Genomic DNA, 21,289 nt, shown 5'->3' with positions numbered 1-21,289 from the left:
AAAAACATCCAAGCCATAATTAATCACCTATTCCTCAGGCTGCTGTTCGCCTCTTCACCCCTGAATCCTGTCTGCCCAACCAATTTTGCTGTTCTGCACTGGCCCAAAATAAAATGAAGATGAAATTAAATCAAAGTTAAGGCCATGCATGTGTACAGAAATGGATCCTTTCTAAACGAACTTGCATGAAGTGATACAATAGCCCTTCTATAGAAGAGGCTTTCCTGTTACAGTGGTGATGGCACTGATATGGGCCAGTTTATTAAGCAAAAAGGAAAAGGTTATCTGGTGTAAGGTACCTTTGTATCCACATGATTCTGTTCACATAAGAATTTATTTTTTTTTAAATCACGTGGTTAACCAAACAGTGAAGCTGTAGAAAGAAAGGGGAAAATGACTAAAGGCTAGATAGCAAAGAAAAGAAACTGAAAAAAGAGCGGGGAGGACACAACACACTCAAAGGAAGAAGTGAATAATTAAAAAAGAGACAACTTTTTAGAGGACCAAATGCAAAAATAAACTGAAGATGGAAAGAACTAAGCAAAGATGGGCAAGATATTATCACTAATTAATTATTGTGTGATTTGTGATATAGTTGAGGCAACATACGTGGATATTCCTGTCCCAAGCACTCCCTGTCTGGCCAGTCCAGCAGCAAACAGGAGCGGGTGGAGGGAGGCTAAAGAACAGATCACCTCGGGGAAAGGGCATGGTTTACCCAGTGTTTGCCCATATCATGAACTGTAACACCTGCCAGTGAAAATCTTGACAGATTTTCTGCCGCGGATAGTTATTAAGTCAGAAAGACCAAAGATAACAGTTAACTCTTGTTTTCCCAGTTTGCATCAACAGCAATACTGTTGTGCAAAGACATTTGAGGCATAAAAGGAAAGCAGAGAAATAGATCGTTGTTGGTGGCTTTAGCTGATTTGAAACTATACAGGCTGCCACTGCCTTCTGGAAAACTCAGCAAGTGTGATGGTGTAGGCAGGAGAGCTGCAGGGGAGACCCGCTCAGTCTGGCAAGGTAGGGCAGGGACACTTTCAGTCTTATCCAAGTCCCGTGTTCAGAAGCATTTACATGGCTCTCAAGACTTCACATCCACGCTCTGAGAGACTGTACAGGCTTTTCACAGTGTGCCCTACCTTGCTTGACAGGGGCCTTCTGGCAGAAAGGTCCACAAATTTGTATTTGGTCTTTCTGAGCCAGGAGTGGTGGTGCCAATGTAAAACTTTGCAGGGGTGACCGTGTGACCACTCTGAGCTCTCCCTGGGCCATTCACTCTGATCCTGCTGGCTTGTCATGGCTTTCCTCCAAGCCTGCCTGCTCAGGAATTGGAGGTATTTTTCCTTTCTTGAGAAAGTGGCCTGACCAGTGTTCCACAGAGACACATCTCCTTGCAAGGTCTTTCCCTCCTATAGGTCCTTTCAGCTGGTAGACTTTGGTTTCAGGTGACATTCACAGAAAAGAAAAAGGATATTTCTAGAGCATGAAGGCAGTGCAGATAAATGAGAGGGCGTAGGTCAAAGGATACCAATTCACACTGTCAAGATAATTAGCAGGAGTAATCTTTTGCTTGAACCATGTATGTTTTAGACAATATGTTGCATCTTTATAGCCTGTGCTGTCCTCCCCAGTGCCATTGGCATGGGGAAGGATGTTTGTGCCTTCACAGGGATTTGCAATCCACCTTGGGAGATGCACTACAGGGCAAAATCAGCTACACAGACTTTCCAAAGGGACATTACAGTCGGTAATTACAGTCAGTAAACATTACCTGCCCATCAGTAGAGGTCATCTACCTGGGAAGGGTAGATGCTTGGGACATTTAATACAGATTAGTCCCGGGAGAAGATGAGGTATCATTAGGGCTTTAATGAGGAGAGTGCTATAGATAGCAGGAGGCATTTACATTTCCAACTATTTCAGGACCAATCTACTTGATATTTGAATACTGTTGCTATGGTGACCTTCTGAACTACTTAAGGAGCAAGAGGGAAAAGTTTCACTGGACATTGACGGATATTTTTAAACAGCACAACTTCAGCTTTTACCACAATATCAATTTAGACCAAAATTCCAGGTAAAGCATTCAGCAACAGTTTAATACTTTATAAAGCTACTGTCTCTTTTTAAGCTGCATTCTCAGCTGTGCTGTAAACTGGTGAAATTATTAAATTCTTGAGAATGTGCCTTCACATATTTTAATAAGCAATGCCTTGGGAGGAACTGAGATTTGATTCTCCTTATGATGTTCTTTGCACTGGACTGCAAAAGACAAGCAATCTCTTGTTTCTCTTTCCAGTTTTAAGAAGACTCATGTCTGTGCCCAGATTTTGAATAGCAATAACTGATCATGCTTTTTCACTGCAAAACAGTTTATATGTAGAAGATGATGTGATCCACTGTGTGTAACCTTTGAAAATGTGTCACCCACTCCAGGAAGGGAACTCACCTGAAGTACGGTGTGAATACAACTCTATGCAGAGAGGATGAATTTGAAATCACACAAAGAAGTCAAAACATAAATGTGAGATCTGGATCAAATGGGATTGTACTGTATTCTGAGGAAGGTAACAGATTAGTTGCTTTTATCTCTAGTAATTCTGTTATTATTGTATTTATTATATTATTGATCTAACTAGACTAGATTCAGTGACACCGGAGGCCCCTTTCTATCATCTCTCTCTCTTCCCTCCTGGCAGGAATTTTGCTGGAGAAGGATTCAACAATGCTTAAGACCAGAGGCTTATGTTTCTGGTCATGCTATACATAGTATTTGAATATGAAAATACTCTTTCCTTTATTTTGTGCCTGAGCAAAGGATGCAAAAGATGGATGCTCTTTGTGATGTTGTTCTTGGTAGGGGCATGTGAAAATCCTTACAACAGTCAGTGGAATTAATCAGAGAGTGAGGAAGCCCATGGAAAACTCATACTTTTGGTTATTTTTACAGATAAAATTAAGCATGAGAACAGACAGATGGATGAAGAAGAGGATTTTAATGTGCTCACTTTTGAAGACCTTCTTTGCTTCTCTTATCAAGTTGCCAAAGGAATGGAGTTTCTTGAGTCCAAATCGGTATGGCGAAGGGTAGCAAATTGTTTAGATAGGAAAGACAGTAAAAATAGGTCAGTCTATAAAAGGCAGACTGAAGAACAGAGCCACACAGTGGCAGGCTTGAACTATACCTCCTTCCCTGGCTTTACAGCAAAGACCGGATTGCAGTTTTAGGCATGACCCTGAGTAAGAAGTGGCTGCACTGCACACTTCTGCCTGCTCTGGCCCTGTCCTTTGCCACGAGCAACTGGGGACTGTCCAGCTTGCTTATTCTCCAAACTGTTTGAGTGGAAGGAGGCACCAATTCAGAGAGCTTGAGACAAGGAAATTACCTCCTTCTGATACCAAATGCTGCAGAGTGTTAACCCATCCTTTCCTTCTAAGTGCATTCACAGAGACCTTGCTGCCCGGAATATACTAGTGACCCATGGAAAACTGGTGAAAATATGTGACTTTGGCCTTGCCAGAGATGTAGTGAATGACTCCAACTACATCGTCAGGGGCAATGTAAGTTCCTGAATGCTCTCTATTTTTCATACCATTGTAGAAATGATAAGGAACCAAGAAAGTGAAGCTTTGCATTTTCAAATTCCTTGTTAGCTTTATAGATATCCATACAGATAGTGCAGAAATCTCACTTTTTCCTGCCCTTGGCAAATGCAAATTCTTAGCTTATAATTAACCTGATCAAGCTAGTACTGTAAATGAGATGGTACCCATGTCCTTTCTAAAGCACGCTGAAACCATTGATGGAAGTGCTGGGAATTGTTTTCTGTTACAGATAATAATAGTATAGGGACAATAGCATGTGGGGGGGGTACACCCAATCCTCCGGCTATATGAAGAAATACAGGGTGGACACCTCTATCTGAGCTACTCACTCTGGAATTCAGAGGAGGGAAGAAGGCGCTTCCAGCGCCGAGCTCATCTCTTCCTTAAATAATCATCTAAAATGGATGAGATGAATGAGCTCCTTAGAAGTGTCTATTTCTCTCTATAAGGGAGATTTAAAGGGGCTACTAAGAGAAGCCCAGTTTTTCACATAGCAAACACGAATTGATCCTACTCAAGCAGTGAGAACTACAGTGAGTCATCTAGAAAGCCTGTGTCACAGCATGACCCGGCCTCCTTTCCCCCTGTCTGTACAGGCTCGTTTACCAGTTAAATGGATGGCTCCTGAAAGCTTATTCGAGAGGACGTACACAATGAAGAGTGATGTCTGGTCTTATGGAATATTACTATGGGAAATATTCTCTTTGGGTATGTTCTGTAATGCGACAAAAGAGCACTGCTTGGTTTTGGCAACTTCTGAATTAACACGTATTCTCCAATATTTTCCACAGGTGTAAATCCCTACCCTGGTATCCAGGTTGATACAAACTTCTACAAATTAATACAAAGTGGATTTAAAATGGACCGACCATATTATGCTACAAAAGATGTGTAAGTGTGTTTCCTGAGTGATGCACAGCATGGGAATTTATATTTACTAGGTCACTGTTTGTATGACCTTTTATTTATTTTACACTGTACCTTGCTCAAAAAAAGTTGCAAAAGGTGACATCTTCCTCTGACTCTGAAAAAGGCTGCTTGATCAGGCAGGTTTTGTCCTAAAGTGGAAGTGATCAACACTAAAGATTACATGAGTTTGAAAGGACTAATTTATTATCTGTACTTAATTATGCTTTCCTTTCCCAGGGAAATTCTTGTTCTCAGATCACAGACTTTTTTCTTTTTCTTTTTGCAAAAGCTATGTTATACCATATTCATTTTGGATATTAACTAAATCTTTGGTGATTATTTCTAAACTTTTTTTTTTTTTTGAGCTTTAACATGTTTGATTCAGTTCCAGCAGGCTAGGGATCCTCTTAGAGAAGAACCCTGCTCAGGAAGAGTTGGCAAGAGCCAATATGTGCTCTCAGCACATGACTTTGAGCCTGCGCCTCTGTGCCTGGGTGGACTCTACCTAGAGGTGGACCCCAGGGCACAAAAGAAGAGATGATGATGGGGAGCTATGAGACCTGGAGCATGGAGGAAAAGGAAGGACTTTGGGTTGTCTGAGCTTTTCTGGCAGATATTTCATAGATGGTCTAAGGACTCAGTGCCTTGCTATGACACTATAGTGTTCTCATCCTCTCCATGTAAAGACTGTAATGACATTAAAGGTGCAGGTGAATCTGACAGATTGACCCATGAAAGATTGCTGTGGGGCTTATAAATACCAGGGAACTTGTTAACCTAGTAAGTTTGCAAGGGACTTTAGCAGATAGGTGCTGCACTGGTCCCTGATGAAACTGCAAAATCTCTAAGGTGGCATTTAAATTTCAAAAAGATTTTTGTGATGTCAAATTACATAAAAAGACTTACTATGAAAAGTGCCCTCAAGACTACAGAGTCCGCAAAGAGAAGGTTCTGCCCCAGACACAGACAGGAATTGTCTTCTAGCACTTCCTGTATGGAAGCTGGAAAACAAGGTTAGCATGCCAGTATGTGCCAGCCAGGGTGAAATCCTGGCCCTAATCCTGTGAGGAGGATTTTGCTAAGGACTCTGGTAAGGCCATGTTCTTCATTTCACCCTTTGTCCTTACCTTCCTGTATCTTTTCCTCTGATGCAACACGCTCAAATCTGCCCTCTTTCTATAAAATTGTTCTGGTGCCCCATGATTCCCATCCAAATTCTGCACTTCCATGCAGAGACTCCAACAGCTAATATGCTTTCTATGTCACCTCTCTGCTCTTGCAGCTATCGAGTGATGCAGTCCTGTTGGGCCCTTGACTCCAGAAAAAGACCCTCTTTTTCTTGGCTGGTTTCCTCTCTCGCCTGTCAGCTAGCTGAGGCAGAAGGAGCAGTGAGTAAACACAGAAAGAAGAAAAATGCTTTTTTTTGTGTGTGTGTGTGTGTGTGTGTGTGTGTGTAACCCCGTAGATCAAAATGAGGTGAGAAATAGTCTTCTGGTTTCTATTCAAGTGTGCTACTCTGTTATGGATACATTCCCCAGGGATCTACGTAAGAGTTTGGGAAAATTTTTTCTGCCGTCAGAAGGAATCCTGACCCCCTTGATGAGGATTTCTTTCCTCCCACTGCCTGCACCAGGACTCTGGAAGGCTGAAATCTCTCAGCCTGTGCTACGGGACTCTGCTTCCCTTGTGCAGGAGCCAGTGCAGTTGGCTTTGGTGATGCTGATAGCTGCCATGGGAGGGGACCTGAGCCCAGGCTACCTTCCAAGGGATCTCATGGGGGGCCACCATAGGTATGTCCTGCCACATCCTCACAGACAGATGTCCGTATGTCATTCTCAAAGGTCAAAATAATAAACAGAGTCTGAGGAAGTCATATTCCATCCTTAACAGACTGCCATATCTTCCTCAGGGAGGATAAGCAACTCCTTTCAAAACTACCAATTCTTGCCTGGATATCCACTCTGGGCTAGACCCTATTTCCCAGTGCAGTGTCCTTGATAACTTTTTGGGATGTGGAGGGCTATAATGACTCGTGCCTTTACAGCCTCAAGCCTCTCTGCAGGCTGTTAGCCTAGCAGAAGCTGCTGAGTGTAGAGGCAAACTGATGAGCAACTTCAAAGCGCTGTACCTAGGAAAAAAAACTCCTTTGCAGTCCAGTGCCCTTCCTCAACCCAGCTCTTCTTGGCTAGGTATGATCCATCTCACTTAAGCAGTTGTCTGGGCTCCCTTTGGAGTCCATGGGCCAGTATGAGTGTGATTCTCCCTCAAGAGAAGGTGGGCTGTACCTTACACGTGCCTGCTTCACAGGGAGAAAAGCAGTTACCAAGTACAGTCCGTAATAACAGAAGATATCTTTTACTTCCTTTTCCCAATTCTAGGTTTACCAGAATATGAAGGAAAATGTTTCTACACAAAATTCCAGCATCAAAACCAAAGAACATGTGAGCAGGGATGAGGAATCTCTGCTATCCCCGACTGTGCTCCAGCATGAAGACTCTCAGGTTGAAAAATAATCTGGGTTCTGGATTTGATCTCAGTATTTTCATAAACTGCGTGTACCATATGTGTTTTTTTATCACCACTAAGAAAAGAAATTATTACCAACTGCTGCTCTATTCTCATTTCTTATGGGCCAGTCCATATTTGTGTTACTTTGAGAAGACACAATTCATTTCTTTGAATTCAGCAAACACATGTATCACAAGAGAGAAGCAGTGGTCTTTTCACTGTCTTTCTACAACTGGATATCTTTTTTCCTGGTTTTATGTAAATGGTTTCTAATCAATCCATTGAATTCAGACTGTTCTTGACATATTTCAAGTAAACACAAGAAAATCCATGGGTTTTTTAGTCAATGTTTACAAGCATGGACTATGCAACTAAAGTGAACTGATGTGATTTCCAGAAGTGCTACTCACATCTTCGTCTCCAGATGTCAGCGTGTTGGAAAATCAGCCTTGTTTTACACGGAACCATAAATCTGAGTGTGTACGACTGTCTTATCCTGAATATCTCAATTGCTCTGAAGTTCCCAATAGGTGTCCAGTTCAGGTGAGTTCATTTCATTGAGTTTTAGGTACTCGGATGGTCTCTAGTCATCCAGGCTACATTCTGCACTCGCTGATGAGAGCTAGGTACTTACAGCGACTGATTCTTTCTACCGAAAATAAGCATCTCAAACAAGCAGGAGGAGTGATATTTGGAGATGACTTTCTGCCTCCCTGGTCTAGAAAATCCAGGTGACAGTCTCCAACTAGAAGTCTCACTTCGACTGAGTTATAACTAATTCCACTTTTTGGGCTTTGTGTGTTTTAATATCAAATAAAAATGTTTAGTGTTAAAGAAATTATCTTCTGTAGCAATTTAGGAGTGTAATATCATCACTCCCAATTCCCAGAAGTCAGCCTGGGTGTATGAACCCCGCTGCCATAAAATGAGAGTACGTGTCTCTAGCTTTCTCCCAGACTCCCAGGACAATAACTATAAGCTTGATAATTTCTAAATATGGATAAAAAGACGCGTTATTTTTGTGCTGATGTTTGGGGATTTGTAAATATGGCTTTTGTAATGACTAACAGGATACATTTGTCTACATCCCAGTGAATCAAGGTGAGAATATATTGGTTAATAGTTTTCTTCTCTTTTACATTTTACAAAATGCTAAGTGCAGTTAGATTTCCAGTGGCAAGTGTTATAAATGAATAACTGTTTAGACAGAATATGCTATCACATAAACTGTGCTGCTCTTTACTAACATTGTCTGAAAATAATTAATGTTGTAATACAGCAATTATGAATTGTGTATTTTTGTTAACATTGTTGAATTAGCAATGAATCGTCGATTTTTTTAATCAGATATAAACCACTCAAGAATAATTCGGAAATGTAGAAATAAAACTTTAACCTTGCATTTTTTTTTCTGGAAAAGATATATGTCTTTTAACATACTCATATAACACAATTTCAAAGTGTTCAGCAACAAGATATCACTGTTTAGCACTATTAACACACAGCCTGCGCCAGCTGGAAAGCGAGAGCTGAGTGTCTGGTGTGGACAGGAGTTTTCAGCCACTGTAGCCTTCAGAGATCGAGGAGCTTAACGCTGAACTGCTTGCATCCAAGCCTAGCTGGCCCTGGAAGCAAAGCAGATGTGGGTTTGGCTCATAGAGGAGCAGATGTGAGTCCCATGTGCTTTAAAACATGCCAGGGAGTTGTGTCAAGTGCTTTTCCACAAGATTAAAAAAGGAGTGGGCAGAGGTCATCTGGCTCCATCATCGCTACTGAGCTGAGACTTGGGAATACAAAGGCAAATAGAGAACCTTGGAGCTAACACAAACTCCTCTTGATGCACACGTGAAAAGCAGCTCAAGCAACATGGCACCCTGTGAGGAAGCACAGTCACAAGAAAGACCCCCCTGTAAGGGCTGGACGTGTGGAGGCTTGTGCATCTGCGTCTCCACACAGCAGAGAGGAATGGAACAAAGCTACAGGAGGTATTCAGTGGAAAAATAGTATCTTTTAGGGGCACATTTCCTTTCCAGGATGCTTCCAACACAACTTGGCAAAATGCTGGTCCATTCCTGAGGTTTGTGCAGAGCCACAGCCAGTGCTGTCTAAGGTGCAGCTTCATGATTCTTGAAGGAAAATGCCCACATTTCTCTTGTTAGGACCCGGACGCCTAACCTGTGCCTCCAGTAGCCAGTTCTCTGGAGGAAGTGCTAAAATCCCTCTGCAGTGAATGGGGAGAGGTAAGCTTGTTCGAAGACCTCCAGCAGAGATGCCATTAGTCTAAACTAGATGCATTAAGTCAGGTAGAGACTGACAAAGATTCAATGATCGTTAAGCCGGGAAGAAGAGGAACAGAAGGGGTTGAGGTCAGTTAAAAGTGCTGAAAGGCAAAGGACACCACGCTCTCCTTGTTAGCAATAACAGAAATAAAGAAATGTTTGACAAGCCAAACTGGAAGACAAGACGCGTTGAGGAATCGGCCCTAATTTTCTTTCCCTTTTCCTTGCCAAAAGCAGACCGCGGAGCCTGCAGCCCGGCCCCGAGGAGACCTCCCCGCGGGATGGCCCCGGGCTGGCTGGCCCCGGGCTGGCCCGGGCTGGCTGGCCCCCGGCTGGCTGGCCCCGGGCTGGCCCCGGGCTGGCCCCGGGCTGCCGCCGTCCCGGTCCCGCCGCCGGAGCCGGCACTAGGTGGAGCTCCGGGACCGCGGTGCGCGGCGCCTCCCGGCCGGCGGCTTCCAGCGGCTTTCGGGCATCCCAGTGCCGGAGCGGGTGGTGGAGAGGGGACAAGGAGCCGGGCTGGTGCTTAGCAGACGGGCCTGGGCCAGCCACGGTGTCTGGACCAGAGCTGCAGGAGAGCCGGGGCAGCAGGGCTGGGGACGATGGTGCTGGACAAAGGGAATCCACAGCCAAAACCTCGTAGCGCTGACAGGGTGAGCCAGGTACCAGTGCGAAACAGCCAGCCCCCTCCCTCAGTGTCCCCCAAACAACCATGCCCATGTGCCACAGGCAGCAGACACTTAAAAATAGGAGGCCCTTCTCTGTCCGGGTCAAGAGAAACAGGATGTGTTTCTCCAACACAAGTCTCACTGTCAGGTTTGGGATAACCTGGGATGGGCTCTCTGAGGTCCCTCCGGGAGGAGCTGGGGCTAATCATGTGTTGAACCAGAAGAGGAGAGCAGAAGTGTCATGCAGGCTGGCAGCGGCTTTCAGTCCACGTGTTCACAGAGATATGTGAAAGGTGATGGAGACATCCAAGGTCATATTTGCTACAGAGCCATTTGCAGATATGTCATTTGTAGGAGTCCACGCTTCTGCTGGGAAATATTTTGGGGGTGCAGAAATCAAAGAAGGCTGAAGATATGGGCAATCGCCATGCAGCTAGGCACACCATATCTCAACCCCCTTCTCCCAGACACTGAACTAGATGAAGTACCCCGTGGCACAGGGCTCCTTCTTCCCAGCTAAATGCACTGCTGCGCTAGTGAGCTGCTGCCTCCTTCCCACCTCCATCAATGACTAATTAATTAGGCCGCACAAAGTAAACCAGCTTTAAAAAGAGGCACAAAAAGAACCACCCAGACCTGTGGTTGAGGAGACCACAAATCATTTCAGAAAGAGGTGGTACCTGAGCCCAGCTCCTTGGTGAGCATCCATTGGGCTGTGGTGTGGTGGGGAAGGAGTCCCTTCCAGCCAGGCTGGCCGAGACCTGGGCCAGACTCCTCCCTGCTGACTTCCTTCCTGTGGGTGAAGTAAACCAGGGGGGCTGCTCAGATCAGGGATCCTGCCTTGCAGGTCATTGCCACATTAAAATTTAGGGGTTTAAGGCTGTGCTGGAAAACTGATAGAGCAACACTCCTAGAAGAAGTGTAGGTGCCTTGGGGTACAGTCTGGATCAGATCTCAGCTGAGAAGGGATTTTGAAGGCCTGTGCTCTGGAGAGAGGTGGAAAAGCGGCGGTGCTGCTGCGGCCACCTCCACAGAGGCACATACAGGCTGGGGTGGGATTCAGTTCGTTTAGATACTGCTTAGCTGGGATGGAAACCCATGGGAGATCCCGACAGTGACCCACTCCTCCTGCCATGTGCTGCCTACAGCCGCTCGTGATCCATTGCACTGCGGCTAAGCTTTGGCACTTAGCTGTGGCTGCCATATGTGCCTCCTCCTAGCTGCACTAGGGTTCCCCTCCCTCCGTGGCCTATGCCATGGGGACCTCACTGTCTTCCAGCTGAAGAAAGCCTGGATGTTACTTCTAATCACAGCCCTCCGGTCCCACCAGTGCCATCTCTTCAGATCGTAACAAGAAAGAGGTGCTTGTCTCTAGTTTCCACCATATTTCTCCTGGAGAACTGACTACCTACCTGATGTGGAGTGGGGTGTCCTTTGGAAAAGCCTCCTGCAGCAGGGGAAGCAGTCCTGGGTGCAGAGGGGCTGTGGGGCTAAAGCCAGGCAGAGCCGTGAAGGGAGCAGCCAGAGGATGGCAGTGTGGACCACAGCAGAGAGCCTGGCCCTGAGACCTGGGCCTGGCCCTACCTTTCATTCCTTTTGGGGCCTCTTTTCAGATCAGAAAAAAATGGGATGAGACTCCTCTTCCTTCCCAGGAACTAGAAGACGACAGCTGGGAGCAAACGGGAGATGGTGGAGAGCAGTCAGGCACCAGTTTCTCCTTGGAGCCAAGAAGACTGAGGGGTTTTTGTTTGTTTTGGAGGGAACAGGTTTGCCCATGGAGGAAGAGTCTTCTCGGCCTTCTTACAGCACCAGAATAAGGAAAGGTCCCATGTGGGACCCTCAGCCTGCTCCCTGCCAAGGAAGCGCGTGGCACCTCCCTGCCTTGGACCCCCACATTGCGTAGCACAAAATATTATCCACAAAACACCACAGCCCTGCAGGGATGTGTACAGTTATGGCCTTCGGAACCTTTGACCTTGCAAACAGCAAACCCCCTATGTGGGCCAGAGTCACCTTGTGCCTTTGCTGACTGAACAGGTTTGCTGCATTGGGCCTGCCACGAGACATGGGATGGGGGAGATGGTGGTATGGGACAGCCACCCCATAGCATCTTGCTGTGGAAGGCCCTTGGGGGGGATAAATCGGCAGGACTAGTGCTGCCGGGACGTGTGGGAGGCCACGGCCACGGGGCGTGCATCACCTCCCCGAGAAGGTTACATTTCAAAGCTGGGAGATGTAGGAAGTGAATCAGTGAGGAAGGCAAGAGGACATCAGCCTTTATATCGCCCCTGGGGGCGTGGAGGGGATAGCCCGGGGGCTCGCTGGTGGCAAACGTGTGCAAACCATTTTGCAGCTGGAATTTGATGCTTTGCTTGACGTGGGAGCCAACACGCGTGTTAGCGGCACCGTCCCGCCAGCTGGGACAGGGGTTGCGGTTTCCCCGGGAGTGGCGTGGCTCTGGGTGAGGGTTGGGGGGCCGGGGGTCACCCCTGCCCCGGGCTCCCCAGCCCGGCCTGGCTGTGCCTCGCTGCAAAGCCGAAAGCATGCGGCTGGGGAGCGCCGCGCTCCCACCGCGTCCCCCCCGCCGGGCGCCGCCGGGGCCGGGCTGCGAGCCGGGGAAGATAACAGCGGCCCTGCGTGCTCCGGGGAGCGTCCGCACGGGGAGGAGGGGGTGTCCTCGGGGGGCGGGGGGCGATAACAGCCGAGCCCTGGGCTCCCTCCCCGGGAGCGGGGCCGGGGCCGCGCCGTCGGGGCCGCCCCGCGTGTGCGCGCTGCCGGGTGACTCACGGCTCCCGTGACCGGATCAGGCCCCGGCCTTCCCAGGCGGGACACGACAGCAGGGTCCGGGCACAAGCGGGAAAGACGGCCGGGGCGCGCTGGTGCGGCTTTCCCTGCCCTTGCCATTGAAAAAAGCTATTAAAAAAAATAATAATCCAGCCAAGGCTGGATTTCACCGGCCAGCAGAGGTGTCCCGGGGGGGCTCCGGTCGCGGTGCACCAGCGACTTCTACGGGAGCAGAGCAACGCCCAACCCGTGTAAACAGGGCCAGGGAGCGCGACGGGGATCAGCCCTTGGTCCCCGCCGGACACACCGACCGTCTCTCCGGGAGGCTCTGGCCGCTGGACCCGAGCGGCTGGGGACACCCCCACCGGCCAGCGGCTGCACGAAGCCTCCGCTGCACAGTTTGGCTTTTTTCCTCCCTTTCTTTCCTTACGTTCCTGTTTCCCGGAGGGAGCCGGGACGCTGGGAGCTCAGGCCCGACAGCACCTGTGCGAAGCGGCAGGGCTGGCCGGGGCAGCGGGGGCGGCCCGCGGCGGGTGCCGGTGCGGGGCGGCGGGGCCGGGGCTGGCGGGGCGGCGGGGCCCCAGCCTGGCAGAAGGTGCCACCCCCCCTTCCCCATCTCTGCTTCCTTCCCAGCAACGGGAATCGGCTCGGGAGCGAGCGTCTAGCATCTAACCCGCTCCTAGAGGCATGTGCTTAAACAAGCCGAGTATCAACCCCACGATAAAGTATTGGGTTATTCTGAAACGTAATCTACATCAAAGCCTCGGGGGCTGCCGGCTTGAAAAGATCCAAGATGTTTTCTAAGTCCTTATCATGTCTGTGCTTAGGGGGAGTCATAAATTCCACAGGTCGGACTAACTAACACACGATTCCTCCTTCCCTTCTCTCTCCTCAGCCACCAAAGGGCTTTCAAGCAGGCTTTTTTTTTTTAAAAAAAAAAAAACCTTGCAAACAAAGCTCCCGGTTCCGTGTCGTTAAGGTGGGGGGAGAGGGGAGGATCCTCCCACCCCACCCAGAGCTTCTTCTAAGTGACAGAAAAAAAAATTCTTTAAGCCCGAAAACGATCAGAAATAAAGATGGTGAACCCGCATCCCGGGAAGGGTCCTCCGGTGGAGGAGGGATCGCGGGGGCTGCGCGGCACCCGGCCCTTCCCGGGGCTTACGGAGGAGTCTCTGGCCCGAGACGGGGATCCCCGGGCTGTGCTGCCCGCCCCCCTCCGCCCCAGCCCCGGGGCCCGAGGCGACGGTGAGCGCCGGCTCCGCAGCGAGGTGTCCGGCTGCGGGCAGCGCGGGCAGCGGGCGCCCTGCCCCGGCGTTTCTCACGCCATCATGCCGCTGACCTGATTCCTCCCGGGGCAGGCAGATCCCCTCGGAAATAATTATTTCAGCTCAAGAAGCAAGGCTGGAGCTGAAGGAGGAAGGCGGGGAGCCCGGCGTCTGCCGGAGCTCTGGGTGAAACGGCCCCTCGGTGAAAATCCAGGGATCAGCGTGGAGGGGGGGAAAGAAAAAAAAAGATATTTCCCTGCAAATGGTAGCCCCCATCAGGCACTTGTCAGCTTGAGAGGCGTTGAGTCGCGTTTCCCCGCTCAGGATCTAAAGCAATAGGAAAAAAACGAAGGAAGCAAAGAGGGAGACATCAGGGACTCGCCCGCCCTCCAGTCCCGGGGTCCGGTCCCGGGGTCTCCGCTCCTCTCCCGGGGCTGCGGCTCTGGGCCGGGGACGGCGGGAAGCCCCGAGACGGAGGCAGGGAAGGAGCGGGCAGCTGCCAGGGCCGGCTCGGGAAACCTCCCGCCTGCAGGACGGCGGGGAGGAAAGGGGGGGAAACCCGGCGGAGAGAGACACCCCCTCTCTTCAAACCCCTCGGGAAGCCCCGATCGCTGGGGGGCGAGATGGGGGACAAATCCTGCCCCCGTCGCAACGAAAGGAAGCCGGGCCAGCCCCCAGGCACGCAGGCTCGGGGTATGCGCAGCTCGGGGTCCCTCTCGGTTTAAGACAAGAGGGGCCGGGGGGCAGAGCGTCCCCCGCCCCAGCCGCCCGGCAGGTCGCTGCGGCGGGCCGGTGTGGGGCGGCGGGGGATGCTGCGGCGCATCCCTCCGCGGGGGCCGCCGGCCTCATCCCCTCCTCGCCACCGCCCCAGGGAGGACACGGCTGGCAGAGGCCGGTCTCCCCAGTCCTCCCCGTGCTCGGGGGGCAGGTGGGATCTCTGTCCGGCGGGCAAAGGCAGAGCCGGGCCGGGGGGAGCGGAGCGGTGCGCTCCCTGCAAGGCCGGGCGGGCGCGGTGTTGCCTTGGAGCCTCCGCCGGAGCCCCGGGGCTCTCCTCCGTCCCCAGCCCCGCCAGCTGGGGCTGGCGTCGGATCTCACCCCCAAGCGCTGCCACCTGCCTGCCAGGGATTCATGGATGGAGCCCTGGCACGGAACCGGGCTGGTTCGGGGTTTGCGAGGGTTTTGGTGCGTTTTAATACAATATGTTCAGAGTTTGTCATTTTAATGGCCACTTCCTCCGTTTATGGCATCATCAAATTCACATCCGCGTAGATCGGCTGTGTCGGTGCTTATCGGGAGAGGCGATTACACTGAAGGGACGCAGCATTTCTTTTCCAGAGTCACGTTTCAGTCCCCCGCTCAGAGAGCGCTGGGGGCTGCGAGCCCCGCTCCCTCTCCCCGTTACCCACCGGCGGGGCGGGGGTAAGGCGTGATGGTGGGAGTGGGCAGCGGGGAGCGAAATCCCCTCCGGAGCAGGCGGCTGACAGGCCTCCCCGCATCCCTGCTCTTCTGCTGCTGTTGCCGGGTTGCAACCGCGGCCGTCAGAGACAGTCTGCGAACGACAAGCGACGGGGTGGGCGCAGGCACAGCGTCACCGGCTGTGTGCAGGGTGGGGGCACCCCGTTCCTCGCAGCCGGGTACCCACGGCGGCTCCGAGGGGGCTGCCCGTGGTCTCTTCCCCGGGAGCGATGTTCCGTCCTTCCCTCCTTGAGCCCCCCAGGGCCACTGACGCGGGACCCTCCCGGATGCTTTGGGAAACGTGGCTGAACTACTCCCACTCGGGCTAAAGCATAGCTCCCACGCTCAGCACCGAAGGGCCCGGGGGAGCGAGGGGAAGGAGCGGGACATTTTCAGGGAGAACTACCTCTGCAGAGCCGAAATCCGCCCTCAGCTGCAAAACGCCCCGTCTCAGTGAGCGAGGGAGGGACACTCCTCGGTCTGCAGAAGAGCCACCCACGGGGAAGGAAAAATACCCCTGGGACACGGCCACCCGGATCTCCTCAGGGAAGGCCCGGGACACGCGTGGCCGGGGTAGTGCGGGTCCCGTGGGGGAGCCCCGGCAGGGCCCAGCCGCACCCGCCCCAGGCGCCCGGGAGAGCCGGCGGGCACGGCCGGTGCTGCGCGGCTCCGTGCTGGGAAAACGGGGGGACGCTCCCGTCCCCATCCATTTTTTCTCGGCGGGTGAAAGGTTTCTTCGCTGTGTCATGGGAAAAGATGCGAATATGCAAACCTCGTCTCGCATTGTCCCCGCTCAGGGTGAAAAGTTAAAGCATAAAAGCGGCGGGGGGAAGCTGAGAGGGGGTCTCCTCTTCAAAGGGGGCTGGCTGGGCCGGGAGAGCCGGCTGCCTCTTGCCCTGGAGCCGCCCTTCCCGGGCCAGCATTTCCAGCGGGTGTCCAAGGCATCGGGGTGGGAAAAAGCGAGCGTGCGTGGAGGGGCAAGTCGCCGGGTTCCCCGTGGGCTCGGCCGCGCTACAGCGAGGGAATCGCCCGCCCGAGGTGGCAGGCTCCGGGAGCAGCTGGGTACCCAGGCCCCTGCGGGCGGAGAGATGCTCCAGCGGTGGGTACGAGGGCAGCGGGTGTTTTAGGCGAAGGCACCCCCGGCCCTCGTCCCTTCCCGGCAGCGGGGCCCGGGCTGGGGCGGGGGTCGGGCAGCGCCTGGCCTCGAAGCTCGGCGGGCACACGCGGGGGGAAGGAAGGAGGCAGCGCCCTCGGAGGGGGGAGATTTCTCCTCTTACCTCTCCTTCATCGCCCGTGACCGAGTGGGAGCGGGAGCGGGTGGGAAGCGCGTTAGAAAAAGCAGTAGGCCGCCGCGGTGGGGTTTGTTGCTTAAAACAACCACGACAAAATGGCTTTGTGGATTTTTAATCAAAACTCCCTCCTCCTCCGCCCCTTCCCCCCCCTCAGCCCCAAGCACGGAGAAGAGCTGGTTAAAGTGCTGCCTACAGATCGGCCGCGATACACGGCTCCCATATTCCCACCCTCGCCCTTAGATCTCCCTCTCTGTCTTTTGCAAGTCTCTTGATTTCATCCTTTGAACCTGTGATTGGAGGTTAAAGTGCACCAGGTTGCAATGGAAGGAGGAAGCTCTTAAACAATAAAGGCTTGAATATTTAGCTGTGATCAGGTCGCTGCCCTCTCCTTATCTTTTTAAATGCAAATCGTCTTTTAGGGGTAGTAGCTATATACCCAGCGCCTCTCCACGTCACCTGCCTTTGGTGTGTCTGGGCCATTACTAATAGAGCCTTGTAAACAGTCGTTAATCATGTAAGTGCTGCCGACCATTGGATTCGGACCGGGAGCCGGGAGCCGGGAGCGCGGAGCGCGGAGCGCAGCGCGGGGCCGCGGCCCCTCCGCCTGCCCCCTCCCCGCCCCGGGCAGCCCGTCCCCAGGCGGCAGGCGGGCCGCTGCCAGAGCCCCGAGCAGCATGCCGAGAGCCGCCGCCGGGGCCCCGCCAGCATGTACGTGAGCTACCTCCTGGAGAAGGACGGGCCCATGTACCCCGGCCCGGTGCGACACTCGGGGGGGCTCAACCTGGCGGCGCAGAACTTCGTGGGCGCCCCGCAGTACGCGGACTACGGCGGCTACCATGTGAACCTCGACAGCGCCCAGTCCCCCGGCCCGGCCTGGCCCGCGCCCTACGCCGCCCCGCTCCGCGACGACTGGGGCGCCTACGGCCAAGGGCCGCCGCCGGCCGCCGGCCCCGTCCACGGCCTCAACGGCGGCTCCCCCGCCGCCGCCATGGCCTACAGCCCCGCCGACTACCACCACCACCACCACCACCACCACCCGCACGCCCACCACCACGCCGGCCCCGCGCCCCACTGCTCCGCCGGGGTCATGCAGCCCCTCAACGCCGCCAACGCCGCCGCCACCGCCGCCGCCCAGGAGCCGCTCTCCCCCGGCGGGCAGCGCCGCGGCCTCTGCGACTGGATGAGGAAGCCGGCGCAGCCCCCGCTCAGCAGCCAGGGTAAGCCCGGGCCGGGGGGAGGCGGGCGGGCGGGCGGGGGGCTGCCCCGCCGACCGCTCCCCCGGGGCGCCGCCGGCTCCCCGGGTCACCCGGCGGCGAGGGGGAAACCTTGCTCGAGGGGTCGGTCCTCGGAAGAACGCGGGCGGCCGGGCGCGGCCGACGGCCCGTCCGCGCTGCCGAGTACGGCCCCGCCGCGGCGCCGGGCAGGCAGCGGCGGGAGCGGCTCTCCGCCGGAGAGCGGCCGCTGCCGGCCCCGCAGGGCCGGTGCCCGGCGCTGCGCTCCGGCGGAGCAGGGCGGAATGGCCCGGGAGCCCGAGGAAACGCTCGCTCTTCCTCCCGCTGCTCCGCTCGTCCGCTTATAGCCACTGAGAAGATTTTTATAACCAATTATAGTCATATAAATCATCGGCCGGTGTCGCTCCGCATTTGTTTCTGACTCACTGGGCGCCTGCCCTTTATTAAGGTCTCCGTGCGACCGGGCCTCCCGAGCGGCGGCTGCGGCTGCCCGCCGACCCCTGCGGGCCGTGCCCCGGCCGGGCCGGGCCGGTGGGGCCGGGAGGTGCGAGGGCGTGCCCCCGCCCCCCCCCCCCCCCCCCGGTCCCCCGGTGCCGCGGCTGCCGCGGGCGGGACGGGTCAGGCCGTGGCCGGCGCCGCGCTCCCTTGTGATGTTAATGCCCCCGCGGACCCTCTCTTTTATTCCCCCCCTGCATCTGCCAGGGGAGATGCCTCTGTCCCCGCTTTGATATACCCCTTCCACGACTGTCGGCTCCTCTTTCGCCTTTTTTCTTTTATTTTTTTGGTCTTTTTTTAATATTGATATATAGCGGCCGGAAAAAAAGGGTGCCGAGTATCGCAGTAAATAAGGACTTCTGGCATCCCTCTCTCATCCCCTGCCTTGCGCGACGGACGGCAGGGCCGGTGGGGCTCCCGGGCGGCGTGGGGCGGGGGTCCCGGCCACGCCCGCGGCCGCCGCGCCTCGGGGGAAGCCCCGGTGCCCCGGTGCCGGCCGCCGGCACCGGCTACGCCCCGGGTGGCGATGGCGGCGAGGCTCTCCCGGGCCCGTCGCTCTTCCCACAGCAGCCCGTGGTGTTCCCACAGTTTGGGCTTGTGCGGCGGTGGCCGGTCCCTTGTCTCCATTCAAATTCTGCCTTTGGAGCCAGTGTTTATGTTAATGTGCAGGGCTGGGGGGATGAAAGCCCCTGCCGCCATTTGTTCAGTAGTGGTAATTCAAACAGAATGTGGCTGTCATTAAGGCTTTGAGAAGGGTTTTTCTTTGATAAGATCTCCTTGTCCTGCATTGTTTGGGATTGTGTTCCCTATTCACTGGCTCTGGGGAGTTTTCTCTGATCAGGCGTGTATCTTTACAGGGTGCTTTTGTTGTGGTTTGCAGAGAGTTTACCTGAACAAAGTCAGCCTGCTAGCCATTAAGCACCTTGGGGGCAGAGACTCCCCGCCTCGGCTCCCTGGGGAACGGGAGGGCCGGGGACACAACCAGTTGAACAAGAAACCCTCGGAGAAGGGAGCTCAGCGGCTGCGGCCATGCGCGCTCGCCGGCCGCTCGTTGGCTTTCGCCTTCGGATTTCGTTGGGTTTGGTTCTTCGGGTTTGGGTTTTTTTTTTTTGAGCTCTGAAGTTGCACGTCGCGCTTCCAGGGTCACCGAGAAGTCCCTTTAGTCGCTGCCCCGGCGCCAGCGGCCGGGGGAGACGCGGGGGGAGCCGGGCTGGAGCCCGGCCGGGCCCCGAGGGGCCCCCGACGGTCGCTCCCGCTTCTCCGCGCTTAGATCGGTGTTTCTCGTTTAGAAACGAAGCCGCCGTGCCCTGAACGGGGCTTTTCTTTCTTTTCCCTTTCCCCTTCTCTTTGTAAAAAGTTTCTTCTCGGTAGGGAAGGCAAAACAAAACCGAAAGCCAACAGCCAGTGCAGAGTGAAGGTGTCCCAAGCGCCAATGCACGGGCCTACGGCCGGGCAGGGGCTGGCAGCCGGGGCCGAGAGCCCCCGCTCGGCTCGCCCTCCGGGCCGGCATGCCTGGGGTTCTGCCCCGCGTCCCCAGGGAACCGGGGGCTGCTCCTCTCCCCTCTGTTCGCTGTGCTCGGTAAAGCCCCGGGCAGGGAGAGGCGAGCGGGAAGCCGGGGAGGCCTGATCCCGCTCGCCCTGCACCCGCAGAGGGGAGCCGCGCTCCGCCCGGGCCCTTTGCCTCCGGCTTTTCCAACCCCGGCTTTGTTCTCCGCAGTTAAAACCAGGACGAAAGACAAGTACCGCGTCGTGTACACCGACCACCAGCGGCTGGAGCTGGAGAAGGAGTTTCACTACAGCCGCTACATCACCATCAGGAGGAAAGCGGAGCTGGCCTCCAACCTGGGGCTGTCGGAGAGGCAGGTCTGTCCCACGAGCGACACTTGCCCACGCTCGCCACGTGTGGCCGGGATGCGCGGGGCAGGGATGCGCGGGGCAGGGATGCGCTCTGGGTGCGGGCCCCCCGGGAGGGAACACGTCCCCGGGGAACCACCCCCCTGACTCCCCTGTCCCCCTCCTCCCCCGGCAGGTGAAAATCTGGTTCCAGAACAGGCGGGCGAAGGAGAGAAAGATCAACAAGAAGAAGCTGCAGCAGGCGCAGCCCGGCGGCGCGGAGCCCCTCAGCCCCGCCGCCCCGCTGCAGGCTCCCGCGGCGGGGGCGGCCGCCGCCGGGCTGGGCCCCGCCGTCCCCCAGTGAGAGCGGCCGGGGCCCGCGGCGCAGGGACTGATGGAGGGGGCGGCCGCGGCGGGGCCGGGCCGGGCCGGGGCCGGGGGGGCTCGGCGGGAGCGGCCCCCCCCGCCTATGCACTGCACCGCCCCGCGGGGCCGGCCGTGTGTACAGATGTACAGTGTATGTGTCTCGTCGTCCGGGGGAAGCGTGGCCATCGCTTTATTATTATTATTATTATGGTTGGGTGGTTTTTTTTTTTACCCTGGAGTTTGTTAGATAAAAGGGGGGGCACTGCCTGCCAGTCCACCCCCCGTGAATCTCAGGGATCGGTCCGAAACACCTTAGAAATGTTGTTGGGCTAACGATGAATTTTAACAGGAAAAAAAAATTAAAGCACATTTTTTTATTTTATTACATTTTATTTTATTTATTTCTTGTAACCATAAATATGCAAAATGTTCATCCTGCCCTAAGGGCCAGAGCAGACAAGATAAGGCGCTGTTTAAACGTTCAGAAGTGAATTGCTTAATGTTAGACACTTGTAAAAGAGCCCATAAATCCGGTGCTGATAGTCATCCAGCCAGATTTATTAGCCGCGGTGCAGAGAAATTGGAAGAATGAAG

At 54.1% G+C, this 21,289-nt stretch overlaps 2 protein-coding genes across 2 annotated transcripts in view; both read left to right on the top strand.

Moving 5' to 3' along the window:
* Positions 1 to 7,034, top strand: part of FLT3 (fms related receptor tyrosine kinase 3) — a gene marked incomplete at both ends in the record, with an annotated part of 42,261 nt that extends 35,227 nt beyond the window's left edge. The window contains 8 exons of the mRNA XM_082303833.1: positions 1,930 to 2,083; positions 2,443 to 2,573; positions 2,957 to 3,081; positions 3,445 to 3,567; positions 4,209 to 4,320; positions 4,404 to 4,503; positions 5,804 to 5,909; positions 6,900 to 7,034. Coding sequence (XP_082159959.1) covers positions 1,930 to 2,083; positions 2,443 to 2,573; positions 2,957 to 3,081; positions 3,445 to 3,567; positions 4,209 to 4,320; positions 4,404 to 4,503; positions 5,804 to 5,909; positions 6,900 to 7,034 — 986 coding nt within the window. The remainder of the gene's footprint in view (positions 1 to 1,929; positions 2,084 to 2,442; positions 2,574 to 2,956; positions 3,082 to 3,444; positions 3,568 to 4,208; positions 4,321 to 4,403; positions 4,504 to 5,803; positions 5,910 to 6,899) is intronic.
* Positions 7,035 to 17,475: 10,441 nt separating this feature from the next.
* Positions 17,476 to 20,693, top strand: CDX2 (caudal type homeobox 2; the record flags this gene model as incomplete). The annotated part of the gene is made up of 3 exons (XM_082331087.1): positions 17,476 to 17,986; positions 20,214 to 20,359; positions 20,526 to 20,693. 3 exons carry the CDS (start codon positions 17,476 to 17,478, stop codon positions 20,691 to 20,693), a joined length of 825 nt encoding a protein of 274 aa, XP_082187213.1.
* Between the last annotated feature and the right edge of the window lie 596 nt (positions 20,694 to 21,289).

Source organism: Platalea leucorodia, assembly GCF_965183815.1.
Source record: "Platalea leucorodia genome assembly, chromosome: 2".
NCBI lineage: Eukaryota > Metazoa > Chordata > Aves > Pelecaniformes > Threskiornithidae > Platalea > Platalea leucorodia.
This window is presented reverse-complemented; position numbering and strand designations above follow the sequence as displayed.